This window comes from Drosophila suzukii, chromosome 2R (assembly GCF_043229965.1).
Source record: "Drosophila suzukii chromosome 2R, CBGP_Dsuzu_IsoJpt1.0, whole genome shotgun sequence".
NCBI classification, from domain to species: domain Eukaryota; kingdom Metazoa; phylum Arthropoda; class Insecta; order Diptera; family Drosophilidae; genus Drosophila; species Drosophila suzukii.
This window is the reverse complement of record NC_092081.1, coordinates 7,576,562-7,599,849: the sequence shown is the minus strand read 5'-3', so window position 1 is coordinate 7,599,849 and position 23,288 is coordinate 7,576,562. Positions and strand designations below refer to the sequence as shown.

Sequence of the window (23,288 nt, the reverse complement as noted above, 5' to 3'; positions counted from 1 at the left end):
ATGGTACAAACTCCTTTACACACACACACTGCACGCTTATACACACACACACATACACCCCACACACATTCATATACATTTGCTATACGTGTACATGTCCATATCCTTTCAGCTGGTCCTGGGAACGTTTGAAGCAAATCTAATTTGACTATCTTTCACTTCTATTCTCTCCAATACCGTGCTTTCGCTCTCTCCCTCTCTCTCTCTCTCTCTCTCTCTCTCTCGTTCGCTCTTTGGAAACTTAACCCTAACACACACAAACGCATACCGCAAACACACACACCTATAACCGAAAAAAAACACCATCTGCAAAATGAAATTCGACGTAATGCAAAATACTATGGCGGCTCGCATTGTATCCATCCAAAAAACCCAAAAACCCAACCAAATCAAACAACATCGACAACCACACTACAACCAACTACAACTACAACTACTACAATAACTACAACAACTACAACTACAGCTCAGAGGTAAACCACAAGTAAAATGCATTTTCAAATCGCACATCACATTTCCCATTTTCCCACTTTTCATCGTCGTCTTCGTTTACGTTTTTGTGTTCGATTTCCGTAGCTAAAGTGTGCATAAAACTGATTCGATTCGTTTCGATTTGAGCTCTTTAACTAATTCCAAAGTGCACCAGTTTTAATTTGATTTGACCAATTGAATGTAAATATGAGACATTGATTTATGTATTATTATTTTCGCCGCCCCTGAATGTCTGTTTATTAGTTTGATTAATCGAATCTGTTGGATTTCTCACTTTCTAATTTGTAAACCGAATGGTCGAACGACGTGCTGCATTTAATTGGAACGTGTAATATTGAATTTACGCCTTTATGACATTTATTAATTCCCATCTAACAACTGTAAACATCGATCCATCAATCCATTCCCACACATTCACCCGCTACAAGAACAGACCTTATATATACAATACAACCTGAACATCTCCACAGTTCGACATTATTTGGCTGCATCGCAGGCAACAGAGGCAACAATATCCCTGGTCGCTAACAATATGGTATACTTATAAAGAGTAAAGGGGATAAGTCCCCAAAACTTAGTTAGCCCCTCTTAGTTAACAAAAAGCTATTCAATAAATTCAATCGGAGTGACAAAGTGAATTAACCAAAGATAAAAACTCTAGATATATGTCAAAACATGCCTCAAAAAAGAGTTACCTTTAGTTAGTTTCAACCATTAGCTGTTATTTTATATGAATTGAAAGATAGTAGGTACTCGTAATATATTTTGATGATATAAATCCGAATCTGGCTTTGGAAATGTAAGGACTACACAGAGAAAACTCTGACGTCCTCATCTGATTTTGAAATGTTCTTAAAAATATAACATTTTTGAAAATTTTTCAATTTTGCTTGATTTAAATATTTACATTGTAACTTATCAAAAAATTGTTAAATAAACTCAGCTTAACTTTTCTCTTCTCACCATTTCGTTCTAGTATTGAGAACATTGATACCAAAATGTACTTACTTACTCGTTTTTAAGAACGAATGTTCTTAATTCAAGAACAATGTACTTGATTATTTCGCTCTATGTAAACATCATGTTTAAATTTATTTTGTAACGGAATTCCTTTGTTATTTAAAACACACATTTTGATACTGATATTTCCAGGCCAGATTCGAATTTGTCACATTTAAATTAACTAAGAACACCTATTCACATACCAAAATAATTGAATAACTAAAGACCCAGCAATATTGACGCCCAATAATGTTTATGATTTACCGAAAAAACTACCAGAATAACCTGTCAAATTAACTCTGGCCTCTGGCCCAATAAACTTAACCACATTTAAACACCTCACAAACACAGCCACAAAACACCTCAAATACTAACGCACTGACACACACGCGCACACGCACACGTGGATTTATGTTTATTTTTTGTACTTTGATAATTCAGTTGCATAAATTATGTTTTTGCCTGAACTAACCAACTTTATTCATTTAACACGTACATGCATGCAATTTAAGAGACTGCCTGGCATGCCGCAAATTGAAACTTATCAAAGTGTTGCACGTGAAGCACGTAAATTAGTGTAGACTAGCGGGAAATATAGCATAGAACGATAAATATGTATATATATATGCATACCTGCAACATAAGCCGATTGCAGCACCACTAATGGCAATTTTCTGTCGCAAACAGGCGGAATATTGATGATGACGAAACCACAGTGTGACGACTGACCCAGCAGCAACAAAGGCAGCAGCAACAGTTGAGGCTGCAGCAGAAGCAGCAGCAGCAGCATTTGCAACACCTGCAACAATTGCAGCAGCAACGCACCAAACAGCAACAGCAAACGCAATACTTTGCCACCATTAGACGCAAGCCGCAGTACAGGATTCACACAGAGGACTGAGGTCCTTTGTCGTCGACATCCATAGCATAGTTTGCGGGGCACCTGCCATAGGTCCATCATCCATTCAAAACCTTGTACATACCACGCACCCACTTAATTTTACGTAAACACACAGCTTAGTACACCCACAATTGATGGGCATAAATATTTATACGAAACCCCTAGCATTTACATAATTTAAAGCGCCAGTTGCATTTCGTTTGGCATCGCATAATTTCGTATGTGCATTATGCACATCTATAGGCACACGGAAATACTCAGCTTTAGCCCTGTGTATGTATTATAAATTATAACATATAATTATGTATTTAAACAAGAGTCAGACTGATTTTATGCATTTTACGTTCTGCTATTTACACTTAAGCCCCACTCGAAACATTCGGATAGCATTTAGGTCCAATTACCCTAGGTTCGATATGGGTTCGGAATGCGACATTAGCTAGAGCAAACTGCGAGTAAACAAAGTCTATAAGGTAGGAGAACATTGTGTGTGCCTCGAGCTTATTATGCCAAATTAGTTGAAGTCCATTGGGGGAACTTGTAAATGAAAAATAATCTGCGCAAGGTTTGCAATTCATTTGCCTAGCATCCGCACACGTTGCCATTTAGTTTGGAAGTTAGTTTTAATCGATAGCACCCACTATCCCTACCAATGTTGCGAGTGTACCATACAGAAATCTAAATATATACGCCAGCAAGTAAATTAAATTCAGGACACCCGCACGTATTTATGGGAAATATGAATATAATTAAAGACACAAGCGCAACAGCAAAATAGTTATATACTCGAATACATATATCTGTCTATAATATCGGAATCCTGGCTGAAAGCAGCTCGCTCAACAGTTTGATCCCCGACCCAGCAATAGCCACTCGTGTCCCTGAAAAACTGTGTACAATCTATAAATAATTCATAGGCGGAACTTACTGCATTTGAACTCCACTCAACTGCCACCCATAAGCTATGGATTGCGCTTGAATGTGGCACACAGTATATGATATTTATGTGAATTGACTTATTTAATTGTAAATTATACAAGTATATCAATATGAATAAAATGTGTAAAGTATATGGAGCAAAAATAAAAACCAAACGTGTTTTTCAATTTCTAAGGTCTTTCAGCTGGTGATATATGAAAGTAAGTAAAAAATTGAATAGCTTATAAGACTTCTTCTCATAACTTTACATGTTAAGACCTTTATAAATTCAAACAAAGTGAGTTCCAGCTTTTAAATAAATCCATAGTTTTATAAAGATCTCTCTCTTAATTTTCAATGTAACCCCTTGTTTATAGATTGTTTTGAACAGAATTTATACCATTATTTTCCCCCGCAGAAAGCCACAAAAATGCATTCTTTGTTTTACCATACACCTTTTGCATATATTTTATTATGGGAATACAATAATTTCAATACCATTATGTGTATATTATGTATATATGTGTGTATCTGTATATCTATGTTATTATCCTCATAAGTATACGGGTATATGCAGATGTGTGTTAGTGTTTAAAAACCATCATTGAATAATATATATTGAATTATTTTATTTTCGACGTTCTGGTACACATTGCCTAGTTGGATTTCTCTGGTTGCAATTCAAATGGAATACAAATAATGCCCATTGTGTTTGGAATTGGAATTGTTTTCATAGGGTTTACAAATATTTGGTTTAGCTGAGTACACAATGCAATAATCAATATGCTAAGTATTGGTTTAAATGACAACAATGTAGCGCAAAAATGTTATTTGCGTTATGCCTATGCACGAATTCATCAACAATTGTTACTCGTTTACATTTCTTTTATTTGCTTTGATTTTACTCCGGTCTAGTTTTGGTTTTTTCTCTTTATCATATTTATAGTTTTAGTTTAGGATTGGATTATTTAATTGGGGCTTGACTAAAAGCGAATCCACACGAGAATATAAAGACAAATACTTGAAGGAGTGGTTATGCAAGTTGTATGATTAATTATTTTACAAAACAGTTCGAATGCCAAAAAGACCAATCAGCGACCTGCGTCGCTGGCTTAAGGCATTTTCGTATAGAATCATTATCTCCCCTAACTTTCCCGAATCTCAAATAGCAAATACCATATCGCGAGTCCCAAATCCCAGTTTCCTTCCCCACTTTTCCTCTCTGGCACTTGGCAACTCGTTGTGCTTTTCGTGTGAATTTTCCTGGCATTTTCCTGGGTGCGGGTTTTGGGTTTCCTTTTCGTTTTGTCTTCGTTTTTGGGTATTTATAATACAGCGATATGCCTTTAATTTAACCGTAATTCAAGTGAAACTCTGCTTGTACACATATTTAACATTAACGAGCATTGGCAAATACATATAATATAATATATATTCAGTTACATATTCAGATTCAGCAGTTTCAGACCCCAAAGTCAAAGTCCTTGTACCCGCTTCTAATTTTCGTTCAAATTTAGTCACGGCAGCGGTTTGTTGTGGTGTTTTTTTTTTTGTGTCTTTCAAGCGTTAACAAAGGAAAGCCTTGTATAGTACTCATATACCATATGGAATGGTATACAGGTAGAAAAGTGGGTGGTGGTGGTGTGTGCTTATAAAAGGGGGTGTTCGGGAGGGTCTGGCAAATTAAATGCACCGATCTCTCAGCTGGCTCGGTGGGTTCAAGTAACTCGCAATCCGGATTCAGTTCGCAACAGTCTCGTGGGGAGGGGAAATTAAAAAGTGGGCGGTGAAAATCAAGCTGGGTGGCCTGACCTCGAGGGATACGGGGTTAGGGGGTATCTGGATCTGATCTCCTGCGGGTTATTGTCACTCTGGCCCTTGGAAGGTGTTCGTTATGGGGTTTCCGGGAAACAGAAAACTGCGATTACCTATGCAACTCTGGGTCTGGGTTAGTACTCTCTATGCGATACATGTATATTTGATGTATATATTTCTTTTATCATTTGCAACACATTAAAATTTTCCATTTCACTACATAAATACATACGTACATAATAATAATAATCATAATATTTAATAATAACGGCTTACCACTCAGCCGGTTTATTTGTGTTTGCTAGAATGCTCCAAGCCAGGGATTTTGTGGGTATAACTATATCCGTTTCCGGTGTGTTTTTGTGTTTTCAGTGCTCTTTGCTTGTGTCTTAGTGTTGTGTTGTGTTCTGTTGTGTATCCATACATATACATGGGTGTGTGGGGGGTTAGGTGTACTATATAGTTAGTTGTCTGTTCGATTTCACCGATTCGCTAGCTTTGTGCGTTTCGTCAAGCATCTCAAACTGTACAGTTTAGCCAGCGTATTTACATGTGGATGTGGAGAACGGTTCGAAATACTGGTGCTGACTGACCTCCTGACCTCTTGACCCCCTGCCTCCTACCCTGGGGGGGTCAAATCAAATCGAATGACTTTCATCAGCACTCGGGGTGCACGCTTAATTAGTGCCGAATCACCGTCAAATCGGACTTTCGTTAAATTCTTTGCTCTTTTTCAATTTCTCGACCTTGATCTATCAACTTGAATGGACATTCAACTCAATATTCACACACTCAACAAATGCTTTTGCCACGCCACGGCCAGCCAATTAAATTACAGGTTACAAATTACCAATTACAAATTACAAGTTACAAATTACAATTCAAACATCGGATTAAATAACATTTGACATTTACACTGAGGCGAGCGAACGCAAAGGATATACATACACATATCGATACAAACAAAGCCCCCGAAAGGGGGGGGGTGCATGCCCATATCATCATCATTATCTCCTCATCGGTATCCGAACCGTCGTCGTCGGCTTACTGAAGGATTAGTTGCAATCCCCGGTTCAATGCTGACTAATTAGCTAGTTTTCAAATTCTGTTGTCTATGGTTGTTACGGATGTGGTTTCTCTGTGGTGCTGCTCTCCCATCCTGTCCTCCAATCGGTATCCCCAATCGGAACTCTAACAGTTGCAGTTGGCATTGGGCGTGCCCTGCGGCTGATCCGTCAGCCGCTGACCCTTCTGGCCACCACCCACTAACGTCGGATCCGCGTCCAGGCTCTCGGACATCTTGTCGCAGATGATGTCCACCAAGCGCTCGAAAACAGCCTGAAAGTGGGAACATTTATCCAGTAATCAGATGTACCTTAAAACTATCGTACTCACCTTGACGTTCACGTTCTCCTTGGCGGACGTCTCGAAGAACTCCACACCCAACTGGTCGGCCAACTGGCGACCACGTTCGAAGCTGATCACCCGCTGGTCCTCCATGTCACACTTGTTGCCCACCAGGATCACCTGGGCATTATCCCACGAATAGGTCTTGATCTGTGTTACCCTTTGGTTTAGTAGAGAGAAGAGAGTGTTATAAAGAGGAATTCCTGCTTACGGCATATGTAAACTCTTACCAATCCTGCACCGAGTTGAAACTGTCCTCGTTGGTAACGTCGTACATCAGGATGAAGCCCATCGCTCCACGGTAGTAGGCTGTGGTGATGGTACGGTACCGCTCTTGGCCAGCCGTGTCCTAAAACAGAAAATGAGTTAAAAGAGTTTATAAAATACCCCTAAGATACATATATTTCAAATCGAATCTTATATCCCCGAAACGTTTATAAAAGCGTTTTTAAAAGTCCGTTAAAAAGATATCTAAAAAACCTAACTATGATGAATTTATTTTTCAATAGTTTGGAAATATACGTAATAGTTTTATAAATACCTTTCCATTAAAGGGTTTTGTGACTAATAAAATACTAACCGATAGATCATTAATTTAAGCTTGATTTCCGCACCCTATTAATTTTCTAGCAATGTGTTTTACCCAACTCAATCTTCTAGGTCGTTATCACAAATTAATTAGATCTTAGTGAATTAAACCCCCACACAATTTACCAACTTAAACAATAAACTGTACGAACAATCCCCACAGAATTCTCTTAATTGATTATGCTCTCTTAATTGATGACTGAAAACAAGACTGGTATCGCACATCAAGGACTCTCGAGAGGACGCTCACCTGCGCCTTCAGCCGTGGGATGCCCAATCAATAAATCAATGTCTCAGCTTTCCGGTTTAATGCTCTTCGCCGGATGAATCATTCCCCCCCACAAAACTAATCGAGGTCAAACAAGTTCTGCACATCCCAAAGTTTAACCCATAAAAGTTGGCAGCACATTGTACGACCAGAATGTAAGACCGATAATATATTATATTGTTTGAACTCACCCAGATCTGGAGCTTAACGCGCTTGTCGTGCCGAAAGACGGTCTTCACCTTGAAGTCAATGCCCACCGTGGAGACGAAGGCGGATGTGAAGCTATCGTCGGCGTACCGGAAGAGGAAGCTGGTCTTGCCCACGCTGGAGTTGCCGATGATGAGCAGCTTGAACATGTAGTCGAAGTTCTGGTCGGCGGCATCCTTCTGCCACTTGGGGTCCCCACCACTCGCCATTATGTCTGTTTAGAGCGGTGCTGCAAGGAGAATAACCAGTTGTGTGTTATATTAGATTCGATCGGGATTACAGATAGTTTCTAAATCAGTGAAACTAAATGGGTTCTAAAGTTAATTTAATGAACTCTCTATGGATTATACTATCATATCATATAATTTCATATCATTTTTATTATAACAGTTATAAGAGTCTTAGATTAACATAAATTAAAATATTAAACAGCGCACTCCTATAACAATTTTGGTACCACACAAAAAGATGTTATACTAAATATCAGAAAGGATAAACTAACCTTTCCAATACGGCTAGGAAAAGGATGGATTTATAGAACTGATCCAAATAGCACCCCAGAATTCTCCGTCACCTTGTTTATAAGACAGTAGTTCGTATCGGGACTCATTCACATAAACACATTCTCATAAGGAACAGTCATAGACCTACGACTCAGAGAGCAACGGATAAATTACTTGGAAATCTAAAGGAGCTGAAAGTTGTGTTTTCAAGTTGTTTTCTATTACCACGTTTCTGCACTTGCGGATTCCTTTTACCCCGCATTTGATAAACCCCATGTAAGTCCGAATCTGTTGGCCACAAAATGTTCGACACCTCGTTGGGAACTGTCTTGGGTCTGATGGCGCAGTTGATTTGCCTGATAATCGGACAGGTCCTGGTGCAGATAGTTCAGCATCCATTGATCACCACTGGACTCTGCTTGCTGGCAGGATTCGCCTATCATGCGGATCAGGAGTCACTTAAGGAGGCCTATCAGCGGGTGCTCCTTTGGACTAGGCTGCCCCTGCGATTAGGGAGCATCTATAGCCCCTGCTCCAGCTGTCCACCTTCAGGATATGGCTATGATATGGACCATGGTCCACACACTTGGCTGGCCAAGGAGGAGGTGACCTGCTTCCAGAGTCCAGTTAACATTGATGAGAGCCACATCCAGCGCTTGGCCATTCGGGAGTTGCTTAACTGGAACCACTATGATGATTTACCGGCCAGCATTCAGCTGGAGAACACGGGTCACACGCTGATCCTTCGGGCCCAGTTTCATGGCAATGCACCCACCATCAGTGGGGCAGATCTTCTGGCCAGCTACACCTTTTTGGAGCTGCGATTCCACTGGGGATGGTGCAACAGCGAGGGATCCGAGCACACCATCAATCACCGCAAGTTTCCCCTGGAGATGCAGGTGATGCACCGCGCGGGTTCAGGGACACCCAGGAGCTGCACCAGCAGCTACGACCTCCTGATGATCGGCTATGTCTTCGAGCTCTCCGCCCACAATCCGTTCCTGGATCCCCTGGTGCAGAACTTGCGATTGGTGCAGCAGCCGGGAAAGCGGGTGCAGATCCCACCTTTTCCCCTATCCTACTTGACGTATGCATTTCGCACGGGATTCTACTCCTACGGCGGATCCCTGACCCATCCGCCCTGCTACCAGGGCACCGAGTGGTTCATCTTTCCCGAATCCCTGGCCATCAGCGACTTCCAGCTGCGTCACTTCCGTTTGCTCCTCGGTCCGGATGGCATCTCCCCCATAACCCGTAACTGCCGACCAGTACAGGCCATGGGCAACCGTGTGGTGAGCTTGAACTGCTTCTGTCCCTATGACGCCGCCCAGCTGGCCAGGATGCATGTGGAGCTGTGCCAGCAGCAGGCGCAGGAGGAGCACCAGGAGGAGCGCCTGGAGCAGGAGCAGGTGCAGCAAATGGAGAGGGAGCTGGAGCGGGAGAGGGAGCTTGAAAGGCAGAGGATGGAGCGTGAGCGAGAGGCGGCCGCCCTCGCTGCCTCCGAGGATGAGGGTCAGCTGGTGGAGACCATTGATACCACCACCATAATCACCAGCAGCAGCAACACCAGCATCTGCATGACCACGATGATGCGCAAGGATTCACCCCGGGAGCTGGAGCAGCCTCCCCAGATGCCCACACCCAATTCTAGCCAGAGTTCCCTTCGAAATCCCGGCATGGTGATCTTTAGCAGTGGCAACGAGTCGAAGACCAAGTGTGGCCTTCAGCTGGACATCCCTGAGGAGCTGATGATGCGGGATAACAGCGGAGCTGGAATGGGAATGGGCATGGGAATGGGAATGGGTACCCAGAATGGCTGCAAGGCGGATGCCATGTGCGGCGTGGGCGATGGCGTCAACATTGGGGTACGCATGGAGCTGGTTGACTAGGATTACACCCACATTACCAACCATTTCTGTCATCCCATAGACACTCCATTTGTGGTCCAAGCTGCACGCTGAGCTGGTGGGCAAGGATGGAGGACATGGCGCACCGGTCAAGGCCAACTGGGGGCCAAGTGCTGCTCTCTGTGTGCCCGGAACCAATTGAATCGCGTGCGCGTGGATTAAACAAGTTGCGTTTATATTTTCTGAAGCATAGCCCCCGAGTTCCCTTGACTTTTAACCCAAGGAAGGGAAACCCACTTGATTATCCCTGTCACGTCACTGGGAAAACTCAAAGGGAAAATGCCGGACGGCCTTGAAAACTTTCAGCCTTGGCTTGGCCAAGTGACAACAGTCTCGGCTTACAGTTTGCCTTTCGGGATGGTTGGTTGGTTGGCTGGTTGGCTGGTTGGCTTGTTTTCCATATGCAAGGCAGCGACATTGTGTCGATAATTTGTGTATATAACCATGGCTCCTGCTTCCGTTTCCGCTCATCCTTATTTCCCTAGTTCATACCCCCACATCCCTCCCAGAATCAAAAGTTGCGCAGCGGCAAAATGCTGTCAGATTGCTGATGAACGACTTGGTGGAAAAGGACCGAGTGCGCGCGTCATCGTCAAGGATTTTGCTGGCAAAAGGACAGGCTTCGCTCCTGTCAAGCCTCTTCAGACCCAGAAATATCCTGGAGGGGCCCTGAAACCCAGTCGAAAAGGGGGGCTTCTCCGAACGGCAGACGACTCTTATCAGAGGCGGTGTGTGGAAATGTTTTTATCTGCTCTGCTGCGTGTAATTATCGATTTTTTCTGTTGTTTTTCCCTCTGCGTGGGGGTGGCTGCCAGCCCCCCAATTTCCCCGCCCCCTTTACTGCTCTTTCATGTTTCAAATTTCCAATGATTAGGCAGCTGTTGAGCGGACAGCAGCTGCGGGCTGTTTCCATTATTGATAAGAAACCCAATATTGGTTCAGAGCCTAAGCTCAATCCCGGCTCTAATGGCTCTCGATACTATTATGTGCTAAGTTGATATCAGGTATTCCTTTGTTATATATTCTACATATGTATATATTGTGCCATTTCCCGTAAAATGGTATATATTTAGTTAGGACTTAACTAAACCATTTAGAGGTCTTAAGCAAATAGAAATACCCTTCATTAATATAACAGAAATATACCATATGTATCTATTGTAAACAAGATAATAACCCGTATTCCGCATGTTGATAAAGTATTTCGCATTGTTAACCAAGGGTTACACATTATAACATGGAGTTCCTAACAAAATGGGATACTTTTTTCAGAATACCAAACTAAAACGTAGTATATAAGTTGTTCCATTTTAATATAAACAGCTTTATAAGTAATATTCTGTGATTAAAACCTGGAGTAGCCCCCTAATCCCCACCTTTAGTCACCCGTGTCGTATACTTAATCTGTCAAATGCACTCACTCTGTCTTGAGGTTGCTGCGGTTGCTGTTGTTGCTGCTGCAGATGTTGCTGCTGCGGATGTTGCAGTTGCTGCTGTTTTAGTTGCTGTTTCAGATCCTGCTGCCACAAGAATATCCTTCTGCTGGCGATGTGCTGTGTGTGTGTGGGTGAGGGGTCCGCTGTGTTGTTGCTCGCACATACACACAAATCGATAACGGCAGCTCCTTTCGCTGGGGGAGAAGGAAAAGGACTCGACTCAGCCTTGGCACTGGACTCACATACGCCGCGATTCCGTGTCGATGGATTCGATACGCTTCGATTCGATTTGTTTACGGTTACCCAATCAATTATTCACACGCCCGCGACCCACTCGTCCACTCGTCTTGCCAGGATTCAGGATTCCTCTGGCTGCACTGGCTCAATTATTCAGCAAGTGATGTATGCAACGCACCAACGGTAATTTTACCTTTTCGCTGCGACACGTCGACACCAAAGGACACACAATTTTTCCTTCGCTCTCAGGCGGCGAATTGACTGCTGTTGCGGCGAAAACGGGCCAGTTTTGTATACGTTTTCATAATTCAACTGTGGCAACTGTTTCAATCTGGCTGACTGACCAACTGGCTGGCTGACTGGATGACTGGTTGGCTGAACGACTGGCTGCTGCCCACACAATTTCCCTGCTGCTGCTGCTGCTTTTCCTGCTGCTGAAAATCGATGGGTCTGCGTGCGTGGGCGTAGCTTTCGCGGCGAATTCGGAGGAGCTTTCCATTCATGCGCCAGACATGCGCACTCCATTTTCGGCAGCACTTTGCAGCACTGGCACGTCGTTTTCCTTTTTAAATACTATCTGGGCGCTAAAACTAAATTTCACTAAGGATCTCTGACCCTTTATTCATTACTTATAACTTACTTCTTTTTTCGACCTTTGCACATATATATATTTCTTTATTAAAATTTGTTATATCTTACCGTCCCGAGTTGGTAGATTAAAAATGCAAATTTTGCATTCCGTGCACTTTTAATTTGTGTCTCGAAACAGAGTTTTTGAGATCGGCACTCTCAATAACTTGAAAAGTTGTAATATTAAGATTATATAATTTAATTTTTTGACTAATTGCACATTTTACTAAATAATTTAAAATCCTTCTACTCACAATGAAACATAATGGTCTTTTAAAGCGGTGTACTCTCATAATTACTTAATCTTTTGTTTTTGGTTTATTTCAATACTGTTGCTAGTTCTTAAAAAAATAATATGACGTCACAACTGTTTAAACTAGGCCTATTGTCTTCTACCTGTGTTTGAACACACTCTACAAATAGACTAACACGAGCCAGAAAAGAACCTCATTGCTAAATAAAGAGTACAAAGAAACATTCCAAAGCTATTTCCAGCCTTGCCAACAAAACTGATTAAAAGCAGTTCAGATTCGGCATGTAGACTTTACCTATAAATAAAGCCAAAAGTCTGAACATTACTTCAGTACAGTGAGTGATAGACAGACCCAAAGATGCTATCCCAATTTGAACTCGCCTTTGTTTTTGTGGCCATTGTTGCTGCTGCTTATGCAATAGATCTTGCATCGTCTCCAGCCATCGAAGACTTAGCAATATAAAGCACCCAAGAAGATGAAAGAAGATTCGGAGACGCGTTAGGATAGGGGCCAAGAAAAGTGAATCGGTGTCGCCATCATCAGGGACAAATACTATATTAAGGACCCTTGGCTAAAATTGTATATATTAGAAAGATAAATGCCACCATAAAATGGTCAGCAAATAAAAGAAATGGTTTTATAAATGGTAAATTGTTTTTACTTATAAGAACATGTTTTAAATATTTACTTTAATCAGAAAGCCATTTTTAAACATTGTGATTAAACGCTAGTCGAAACCTTGAGGCCTGGTATCAGTTTATGGACCAGTAAATAACCAAAAGAAATCAGGGTTCAAAGATTCAGAGTATAACAAGTTTAATGACCAACAATTAACAACGAGTTTACCACCTACAGTTTGCTGTTTCCGGCCAGGAGATCGCGCACCAATCCCACGGCGTACTTGGCCGTTCCTGGAGCTGTAGTCACGCCATAGCCGCCGTGTCCATAGTTGTGGACGATCTTAAGCCGCCTGCCCTCCGAATTCGAGATCAGCTCCGGCTCCACCCGAACCAACGAGCGGTGCGGACGCAGACCCACACATTCCCGGACGATCTCCGCCTTCCGGAGACTGGGCAGCAGGTCGTAGCACCGCTCCCGGATGGCCATGCTGTCGTACTTGCACCACTCCGTGTTGTAGCTGTCGAACTGGCGACATCCTCCCAAAGTCACCGTTTCGAATCCGGGCAGGACGTAGGTGTCGTAGTCGCCGTAGAAAGCTGTCTTCACCCAGGGAGCGCGCACCTTGAGCACCTGTCCACGGATTGGGACCAGGTGCTGGTCGCCGCACAGCTCCTTGGCTCCCATTCCTGTGCAATTGAGCAAGACGTCGAAGTTCTGGGGCAACTCGAAGAAGTTCTTTACATGCTGACGCACCACTTCACCTCCGTTCTGCAGGAATCTACGGGAATTTGGTGTATAGTTACGATATAGGGGTTAGGAATTCTGGTTCTGAAGGTTTTGTTCGATAGGGTTTTGATAGTCTTACTAGGTTCTTATCTTAAAGATATCATCATCATTGTCATTATCACAGTATTATACCAGGATTGTCTGTCTCAAGACGATATATAAATCCGAATCGAATAAAACCTTCAGACATATCAGACCCACTCACTTTTTGGTGGCATATGGCAGGAAGAGACGACTCTCCGTGAGGCAGGTGGTAAAGAAGGATCCGTACTTCCAGCCGCCGTGGCACAGCTTTAGTTCCTCCTCCGTGGCCCTCCGGTAAACGGGCAATAGCTTCTCAATAAAGTGGTTCTAAGGCAACAAACAGAAAGTTAATCGAATTAAGCTTGACGAGATAAGAATCGCAGATAGAGGCCTGCCCGGCAACGCACATACCCGTACAATGTTGGGCGAGGTGCGGGAGTAAATGTAGCCGGACAACTGGCACACGCCCGCCAGAGGAGCCTCCTTGGAGCGACGCAGTTCATCCCAGTAGTTAAAGGCATCCGTCATCCATTGTCTGGGAAGAAAAGAAACCCGCTGATCACTGTATAACTGGAGGTTAATCTGTATTAGATGCTCACTGCGTAATTTCCTGGGTGGGGCCCATGAAGCTGGTTCCCGGCCGGAAAATCCCAGCCGCCACATAGCTAACCGTATCCTCGTTGAAACTATCCGCAATCACAGAGATCCTAGCAGTGGGAAACTCCTTCTGGAGTTCCAGAGCGGTCGTGAGACCGATAATACCGCTACCCAAGACTCCGAAATGCATTTTGGATCCACTTTGCGCTGATTGACCAATTCCGATGGAAGGCTGTTTGGTACTGAGAGCGGCGACCTGCAGCGCGTGTTTTTAAAGGTACTTGTGGAGATAGTAGCCTGCACCTTATCAGCCCCCTATCAAATCCGCTCTCCATCGCGCCTCCAGCAATGATAAACTTTAGTACTCCTTATCGAAGGTGCAATAATCGCTCGATTCCATTGTTTTTATTATGGTTGAGTACAGTGTTCAATGATTAGTGTGAACTTCCAACAGTGTGGACGTTAATCTACAAACAGAAAGTGAAATCAGTAAAAGTACTATTGTTGTTATGTATGTATTTACAAAAAACTATTTTTTAAGAACACTGCACCTTAATGATGTTTACATATCAATTAATTAATGTGAAAATCAAACCTTTAAAAACTCTTTATCTAAACATAACACAGTTTTAAGATTTTTGTTTCCAAGAAAAGTTTATTTTTTGCATTTTAAAAATTCCGTTAAACGGGTAACCACTGTACATCGAAACTTCTCAGTTGAATCAGCTGTTTAAACACCACCCACAAGTCCCATTTTTCGGGAATTTCACAGCAATGTTCACCAAATGCCATCAGAATAGCTTGTCAAACGGCACAGCGCAGTAATATACTTAAAATTATTATATATTTCGTAAAAATCAAATTCTTTGTCTGCCGGCGCGCTCAGATAAGTTCCACAAGAAATACCAACGCCACAAAACAGCTGTGTGCGGTATTTTTCAGATTCGTACACAGTTAGTACGTGCGATGCGCGGACGTTTTGCAACACTACCCGGAGGGTCACACTGTCCGCTCAGATATTTATTTTTCTAACAACATTTGCTGGTAAAACCACACAAAAACAGACAGTACCCACAATTTCGGACACGCAGGACACGGTAGCGATAGCCAGCGAGCGGAGGTGCCAAGATTTGGACTTGGAGCAGGTAGCGGCAGGAATATCAAGACGGATTTGCCCAGGACAAGTCGCAGTAGTATGTCGTCGATGTCGCCCAGCGAGGTGAGTTCTCTGGGGGTCTTGAGATTTCGATTTCCATTTCCAAGGGGGTTTTACCATGCAGCTGGTCAAATATTTACGATCCCAGAAGCAGAAGGTTTCCCCAGCAGCAATCGCTTTTCGAGCTACCATTCCCCTCGAGAAGGTTCAACGTCATCTTATCGTTCCAGCGATTCGGAGCTACAAAAAGTGACGCAGCACTCAGCGATGATATGAGCTATCTTCCCAGCTTCCAAGCTTCCTTCTTGAGCCCCGCATTTGTTATTATATAACTGAGGGGTCTCTGCAGCTCGAGGTCGTCTGACCCCGGCCGCTAATTGCGAACCCGGTAATCGACCCGCTGTTTGCACCACCCACAATCCGCCAACCACCAATGCCATCTGCCACCCACTGGCCAAATGTTTACACGGCATCCGATGCACTTTCCCTTTAGCCGACTGTTTGTTTATGCCACGTAAACAATGCACTTGCATTGTGGCTAAAACCTTCGATCCTAGCCAGCTCATAGCTGTCCGGGGTGCTCTTAACCTGAGATAGGGAGTGTCATACTACTTTTCCGCTAATAAAATTCGATTCATTATATTGTGTTCATCTTATAAAGGTCTCTTAGTTAAAGATATGAGGGTATTAGCTAAAGTTTATTTTGGATTGTACTTAAGAAAGTACCACTTACGATTAAACTTTTTATTCTGGTAAAAAATTTGAAGCCTAGATAATTCTTGATCACTTTGTTAATTTAAACCAGATATAGGATATTCAACTGTTTGTCGTTACTCTCTTGCTTAATGCTTAATCAGACCTTAAATATAATATTTTTTTAATCTGCTGGGAATTTAGCTTTGGAAAGTTTTTAAAATTAAGTGGTTATTTTCATTTGTCATGATACATTTTACATAACCCATGTATGTATATTTCCTTATGTCACCGCATTGCATCTTTGTTCCTAAGTTTTATATCTTATATATACAATAGAATACAATACAATATACTTTTTCAATTATTTTTATTTTGTACCATGCCCCGAAAACTTTTTACCAAGATAGGTTCTGGGTATGTGGGTTTTTTTTAGCATCTTTCTCATCACTGCTCCCAAGCTATATCTCCTATATATGTGGCTCACTCGGATCGCTCGCCCGTCCGCCGAAAATAGAAGCTCATCGGCAGTGACAACGCTCGCATTCAGTTCTCGATGCCACGCGAATTCGCACGCGCCGCTCTGCCAGATTCTCCGTGACGCGAAATCCAAAAGCCGAAAAGCAAAATACTCGAAATCAGATACAAATTGTGCAGGTTCGACATTAGCAAACAATTGATCAGTGGTGGCCAACAGCTTTTCCCATGGATCCTCGTTGCCGTCCCCTCGTTTGCGAAATTTTTGGCACGCGCTCAACATTTTAATTGGCCGGCGCTCCCAGCGGCTAGTTAGCCATTAGGACTCTATAAATAAACAGCGAGCTGTAGCCACCATTCCACAGAACCAGTTTAAAATGTTTTGACAGGAACCTACAGTAGAGGCTCAGTAACACGAAATATGTATCACATTTGAGAAATTTTTGGGTAGTTGATTTGTATCTGAATGTGTTAAATACATTCCCAGAACTTTTTCAGTTTAAAACATCGATTTTACCTTAAGAACTATCAAAGAATGCTTGTTATAAACGTTATAAAAGCCCTACTGTATATGAAAATCAAGATGTACCAGGCCTCCGAATTGATCTGGCATCATGAAATATGCATGGGCTCATTTCGCCATTCGATCACAAAGAATATCAGACATAACAAAGCATCGCCATAAGGAAGTGATTTGCCTTATAAGCACTCCCGCGAGGCAATAATTAATGGGGGAGTTTAAAGGGCAGTACCGAAAGCAACACATCTCTGAGAATTATTCCCCTGATAAGGTTTTTCGAAATGGGCGGATTCTTAAAGTCGCTGACCTGCGAAACGTGATCGCTGATCGGCAAGATTTAATCGCATAGAAGTTTACCTGCGCAATTTAATTGGGGTTAAGAGCAATTTTACGCTTTTCTCATCAGTTTTCCAATCGCCTTTCAATGTAGAACGATTTACTCATAGAGTAGAGACACCGTTGTGATTGAATCACTTGCAAATTGTGATACATTTCATTTAATTTTATTTAATTACTGATATTGCCGTTGTCTCTTCCTCACAGCAACATGTCTTGGCATATTGTAATTGCACACGCCTTTCACGTGTCTGCAACAATAACACGTCCTCGTTTTGATGGCATACGTTTCCCAGATTTCAATATAGCTATGTGATTCTATATCAGCGGCAATCGGTGGAATCCGAAGGAGATGCTCTAGAAGCGGTCTGGAACTTGTTGCTCATCCGCCGCGAACGTGACACATGTCGATTGTCGCTCTCTTTTGGCTTGTGATGATGATAAAGCCAAAACTGGCGCATCAGGTTTTCGTGTATTTATAACGCCCCACGGCTCCAACTCTGACGTCACGAGTGTGCGATGATGACGTACTAAATGATTTATCGACCGTCGGCGAAGGGCAGGTGGCTCAGTTGGCAAGTTTAAGGTTGCAGCGACTGTATAATCAGCCCCAACCCCGGGTTCTTCCGCTTTCACCATTGCCGTAATGCGCTTAGCATTTCTCCGGTTCAGGAAATCGCTTTATATGGCTTTTTGGGGACCGGGGACGGGCCTCTGGGCCTCCCAGTTGCATAATTTGGCTTGGCTTTGTTTATTTTGGCCTGGCGTATGATTCACAGCCCAAGGTTCCGATTTCCAAAACATTTTGCGTTGGGCGTGATTCATGCCCGCCGCCGCCCCCGTTTCATAAAATTTCCCCATCTCGCAGCACCACCCACACATCTCATATCTTTATGTCCATGCTAATCGTCCTTCACCCTCTGGCTAGCCTCCAAGATATTTGCGGTTTTATCAGCTGCCAAAACGTTTATCAGCCACAACGATTTCGGCTATGGCACGCTTTATTCCTCAGCCATTGTGTTTACCCGAAAAATATTCTCAGAAAATAGGAAACAAATAAAAAACAGATGCCGCCCCCTTTTCACCGCCGCCCCCAAAAGTCTGGCAGTCGCTGGTTTATTTGTTTACACTCTGCTTGGCTTTTATTGCTGAAGAATTTTTCGAAACCATTGTTTTGCTGTTGTTTCGTTGTGCTTATAGAATTTCCCTGCCAGCGTTCTTTTCCTAGACTTTGGCATTCAATTGCATTTTTATTTATTTATTTCTGGGTGATTCAAGCAGCTTTTGTTTTGGCTCTCTAGATTTGATTGAGTCTAAAATAAACGCAAGTTACCCCCGTAGAGCGAGGCGCGTGTTTATTGGTCTGGCCTACATCAGTGCCTCAGTATTTCGCATTTGGGGGCCTCTGGGGTCCAGGCACATTTACTATCTGGCCGCGGAACTTAATTGGCCTCGCTAAGTGATTGGCGATCTGTCGCTTCGTTTAGAACCAGTTTCGCTGTAAACCAGTGTGTGCGACTTATATAATCGATCATCTTCTAGGGCGCTGCTTGATTGCTTTTAATCACGAGCGGAGGCTCCGTCTTCATTTCACTTGAAAGCGCCGAAGATCCCATTGTTCCATCAATTGAAATGCATGCCCCATTGACGCATTACGCCGTCTTGAACACTTGTTTCCCTTTTGTTTGGGTATTGGCACTGAGGGAAATTGTTGTAAACCACTTTTAAAACGAAAAAGAGTTTTAAAAACAAGTTGGATTATGGAAAAATACGTAGTTCTAATAACAAAGATATAAATAGTCGAGCCTCCACAACTCGAACGTTCTATACTAAGTCTATAAGCAGAATGAGTTTAAGTTTTGTTTGTTGTAAACAAGATTAAATATGATACATTTTATAAACAAGCTGGGTTCTAGAAAAATGCGTAGATACATCAAAAAACCGAATAACTTTGGAATAGAGTCGAACCTCAATAACTCAAACGTTCTATACAAAGTCTGTTTAAGTAAACTAAGATTTACTTTTTTAATTGCTTAATTAATTTGTTAGTGCTATAGCTACAAAACCTTAAGTTGGATACAATTTTAGCATATATTTTTTTTGATATGATGCTTCTCGAGAACACAAATATTATCCCCCAAGCTTTTCCCTCACTGTATTTATATATAGAAGTGCTTATCGGCATGCCTATCGCCGTAATCTAATCGAGTGCTTATCAGGTAATGGCTGCGTGCCAGTGCAGTGTTCCGATAAGGGTTTCTGCCAATACCTTTTCGGGGGGGCTGAGGGACCTAGGGAACCAGCACCATCTCGTGATCTGGGAGAGACAATCCCAGCCCGAACCAGCTGTATGGGTGACTGGTTCGGGTTAACAAACTAGTTTGGGCCGTTTCGCTGCACTTGCGAATTCTCATTTTTGATAGTGCACTATGTATATAGATCGGGTGAGAGCGGGGAGCTGGGTGGGTGGGTTGGTATTGCTAGTATTGCTGGTGAGGTGCCGAAAGCGACGACGACTGCTGGTTAGTATAGCGATAGTACGCACACCGAAGCACGTCGTCTCGTCACTCGACTCGCCCTGCAGTCTCTCCCACAAATTTCTCGGGCTCGGCGCTTTCCTGCAGTCGTCCCACGAACGTTGCCGCAATTGGTCGACCAGAATCGGTTCGCGAATAAAATGTCTACCACGCCCCTTGCCCCCCTCTAGGCTCCTGGGAAAAGCACTGGCATATTGAAGTGTAGAAACAACTAACTCAAAACAAAATTACTTTAAACTACTTGAAAATCTAGCATTGCGAGAAACATCTGTGAAGCATTGTTGACGTCGTCAGAACTACTACTAAATAATAAATAATAATAATAAACTGTGACAATAACGACTGCAAAATGCTGAAGTTATTCAAAAAACCCAAAGACAAAATACCCAAATCGGAGATCATAACCGAACCCAAGGAACCCAAAACACCGCCGGTCTCGAAGTGCGGCAAACCACTGCAGTTGGACAATTCGCGATGGGAGGCAAGTATATCCGCGAGATAAAACCTGAACTTTGGCCAGATATCACGTTCGAACGGCTGGTCGAATGTGTATATATGTATAAATATAGTGTGTCATTGCGTCATGGCTGTGCATTATTTTGGGCCTTCTGGGAAATTGTGTGATTTCACTCGGCCATCTAAAAGGGGGTACTCAGATTTTGCAAATTTCCTCCCTTATCGATCAAACCATTTAGCAGCAGCTCTCATTTGTGGGGGCAGCGGATAGGGTGGTGCTATATACTCACTTGTTTATGGTCTCGAAAATGGACCTGCAAGTGGCAATCACTCGATAAGGGAGAACCGAAAGACGGAAAAACAATTGACGGTTCTATAAATTTCAGTGACATTTATTTTTATCTTATCGTGCCTTTCGTTGTATATATATATATGTCATAGGTGCGTATTTTGTACTCGCCATATAGCGTATATTGGCGTTTGTAAGCCAAAAGGAGAAATGGCGCACAGATAAGGCGGGGCGGAAAAAATAAGTCTTGAGAACTCTTAAGTAGAATGGCTTGGCCGTAGGTGTGCATTGTGATAAGATATGAGCAAGAACTGTTCAAGTAATTAGCTAATTCATATGTCTTATTTTTATTTTTGCCCCACAGCGCCGCCTGCACAAAGAGCTGATGTCCCTGATCAAGGAGCCACCGCCAGGCGTTACCGTTGACACCGAAAGCGTACAGCAAAATTTATCCGAGTAAGTATAGACTACGTAGCAGAGTGGGCCAAGTTCAGCGTAAACTGAAAACTGAAACTGGTTTAGTTCAAGCACATGAAACAAAATGTGCAAAAAATAAGCTTAATTCAGCAACTTGCGTTGACTCTTAAAACTCTCTTTGGCTTACAGATGGAAAATAAACATTAAAGGTTTCGAGGGCACACTTTACGAGGGCGAGGACTTCCAGCTGCTGTTTAAATTTAATAATAAATATCCCTTCGATTCGCCAGAGGTAATAACTCATTTTAGACAAAGGAAAGTTGAAGGTGATGTTAATTTTGTACCTTTTATTTTCCAGGTGACCTTCATCGGCAGCAATATACCCGTGCATCCACATGTCTACAGCAATGGACACATCTGCCTATCCATTCTGACCGAGGACTGGTCGCCGGCGCTGTCCGTGCAATCCGTGTGCCTTAGCATAGCCTCCATGTTGAGCAGCTGCCGAGAGAAGAAGCGTCCGCCGGATAATACGCTCTACGTGAAGACCTGCAATAAGAATCCCAAAAAGACTAAATGGTGGTACCACGGTGCGTATGCATGATTTTCCACTTATATAGCCCACACACACTCATAACTCAACTAATTGTTTATTGCAGACGATTCTGTTTAGTTAGAAGTGCAATTTATGACTACTGCCTGCTGATGTTTGCTTTGCGCATCCACCCAAAAAAAAAAGATAGAAGACCATAGCAATACAGAAGTAGTGCGGCGTAGAGAGCCCCAGATATCCAGGAATTATGGAAGGCGACCAAACACTGCTCGCGAGTGGAGCAGACCTGAATCTGCTGACCAGAAAACCCAAGTGCACTCGGATGCGAAAGCATCAAGTCAACGAGAGAACTATCAGTAGTGTTTGGCAAACAATCATAGCGCATGCAACCAGTTCTAATTATAGCTATGTATAATCAACAAAAGGCGTGTGCGACAAAACTATTATTAAATGTTAACATTTTAATTAGATTGTTAAGACCAAAATTTATGTCTAAATTAAATGTTATGCTACCAACTAACTACTAGGCGTATGCAAACCCAAACCATCGAACGTTTGATAGTTCTGGCACTTATCGCCAGCCGCTGCTTCCACATTCCACGAGCATCGTTCGAGGCATCCGGCCCGAGGAGCGTGATCCAACCCACATTTGCCTCCACCCCAGTTTATATTAATTGTGTATATTTTATCATCTTAGATGCGATGCGAAACTCATGAGATCATAGTTAAGTTTACAACATTTCAAATGTATTAGCAGCCATAACCCCGAATCGCACTCATTGTCACCAGTCCAGCACTCTGTAATCTTCCCCCATTTCCCATGCCTAGGTCTTTAAGTTAACCAGTTCATGTACTTGGCTAGGATAGTCCATCTGTGGCCAAAATCTCGCCAGTGGCACGATCGCAGAACACATTTACCTCTTACTGTGCAAGTAGATCATAGGATGCGACGAGCCGCTCGTCCGACTAACATTCAATTTAACTGTAGTCTGTGTACTGTATAAAGAGTCCAATTAAACCCAATGTATGTTTATCCAGCATATGTCTATAAATGCCTATAAATATTTACTGTTAAAAAGTATTTAAAATAAAAACAAGTCTGTAATCAAAAAACTATATTATTTCTGGGGCAAAGATTCTGTTATCTATCAGTTAGCTCACAAAAATGTATCCTAACGAAATTTCTATTGAACACTAAAATAGTCAGTATAATGTGAGAGACTTCTCAAGGGATCGTTAAATCTAAAATATTTTTATAGTT

At 42.6% G+C, this 23,288-nt stretch overlaps 5 protein-coding genes and 1 long non-coding RNA gene across 12 annotated transcripts in view; 3 read left to right on the top strand and 3 right to left on the bottom strand.

Moving 5' to 3' along the window:
* The window catches only part of stan (Protocadherin-like wing polarity protein stan), a 56,767-nt gene extending 53,278 nt beyond the window's left edge, over positions 1-3,489 (top strand). Inside the window, exons 6-8 of one of the 3 annotated variants that reach the window (XM_017074283.4) lie at positions 467-473; positions 963-1,027; positions 2,182-3,489. In XM_017074283.4, the coding sequence (XP_016929772.3) occupies positions 467-473; positions 963-1,027; positions 2,182-2,215 (106 nt within the window). In that variant the 3' untranslated portion in view covers positions 2,216-3,489. Of the gene's footprint in view, positions 1-112; positions 474-962; positions 1,028-2,181 lie in introns of all 3 variants that reach the window. The other 2 variants (XR_010653521.2, XM_017074284.4) reach the window with 2 other exon arrangements.
* A 259-nt stretch (positions 3,490-3,748) lies between these two features.
* On the bottom strand, positions 3,749-12,115 carry Rab3 (RAS oncogene family member Rab3). Of its 2 annotated transcripts, XM_017073434.4 has the most exons (6): positions 11,875-12,115; positions 11,430-11,638; positions 7,583-7,827; positions 6,766-6,884; positions 6,524-6,695; positions 3,749-6,466 (listed from the first exon to the last, which is right to left on the bottom strand). In XM_017073434.4, exons 3-6 carry the CDS (start codon positions 7,805-7,807, stop codon positions 6,320-6,322), a joined length of 663 nt encoding a protein of 220 aa, XP_016928923.1. In that variant the 5' UTR covers positions 7,808-7,827; positions 11,430-11,638; positions 11,875-12,115; the 3' UTR covers positions 3,749-6,319. The 2 variants fall into 2 exon arrangements, with proteins under 2 accessions (XP_016928923.1, XP_070851174.1); XM_070995073.1 differs by having other exon boundaries at positions 11,430-12,115.
* Positions 8,175-10,200, top strand: CAH13 (Carbonic anhydrase 13). 2 transcript variants are annotated; one of them, XM_070995072.1, is made up of 2 exons: positions 8,175-9,966; positions 10,031-10,200. In XM_070995072.1, exons 1-2 carry the CDS (start codon positions 8,404-8,406, stop codon positions 10,148-10,150), a joined length of 1,683 nt encoding a protein of 560 aa, XP_070851173.1. In that variant the 5' UTR covers positions 8,175-8,403; the 3' UTR covers positions 10,151-10,200. The 2 variants fall into 2 exon arrangements, with proteins under 2 accessions (XP_070851173.1, XP_016928920.3); XM_017073431.4 differs by having other exon boundaries at positions 8,175-10,200.
* A 1,249-nt stretch (positions 12,116-13,364) lies between the features above and the next one.
* Positions 13,365-14,929, bottom strand: Daao1 (D-amino acid oxidase 1). The gene is made up of 4 exons (XM_017073433.4): positions 14,596-14,929; positions 14,408-14,531; positions 14,178-14,323; positions 13,365-13,964 (listed from the first exon to the last, which is right to left on the bottom strand). The coding sequence occupies exons 1-4, from the start codon at positions 14,781-14,783 to the stop codon at positions 13,415-13,417; spliced, it is 1,008 nt and encodes a 335-aa protein (XP_016928922.3). The 5' UTR covers positions 14,784-14,929; the 3' UTR covers positions 13,365-13,414.
* Positions 14,930-15,549: 620 nt separating this feature from the next.
* LOC108009253 (ubiquitin-conjugating enzyme E2 W) lies at positions 15,550-23,140 on the top strand. 3 transcript variants are annotated; one of them, XM_036813766.3, is made up of 6 exons: positions 17,084-17,099; positions 20,566-20,793; positions 21,422-21,513; positions 21,664-21,766; positions 21,833-22,064; positions 22,134-23,140. In XM_036813766.3, exons 2-6 carry the CDS (start codon positions 20,662-20,664, stop codon positions 22,145-22,147), a joined length of 573 nt encoding a protein of 190 aa, XP_036669661.1. In that variant the 5' UTR covers positions 17,084-17,099; positions 20,566-20,661; the 3' UTR covers positions 22,148-23,140. The 3 variants fall into 3 exon arrangements, with proteins under 3 accessions (XP_016928925.1, XP_036669661.1, XP_070851175.1); XM_017073436.4 differs by lacking the exons at positions 17,084-17,099; positions 20,566-20,793 and adding an exon at positions 15,550-15,812; XM_070995074.1 differs by lacking the exon at positions 17,084-17,099 and having other exon boundaries at positions 20,378-20,793.
* Positions 17,192-19,834, bottom strand: LOC136116530 (uncharacterized). Its single transcript, XR_010653493.2, has 2 exons — positions 17,797-19,834; positions 17,192-17,246 (listed from the first exon to the last, which is right to left on the bottom strand). It is a non-coding gene; the product is annotated as an uncharacterized lncRNA (long non-coding RNA).
* Positions 23,141-23,288: the final 148 nt, after the last annotated feature.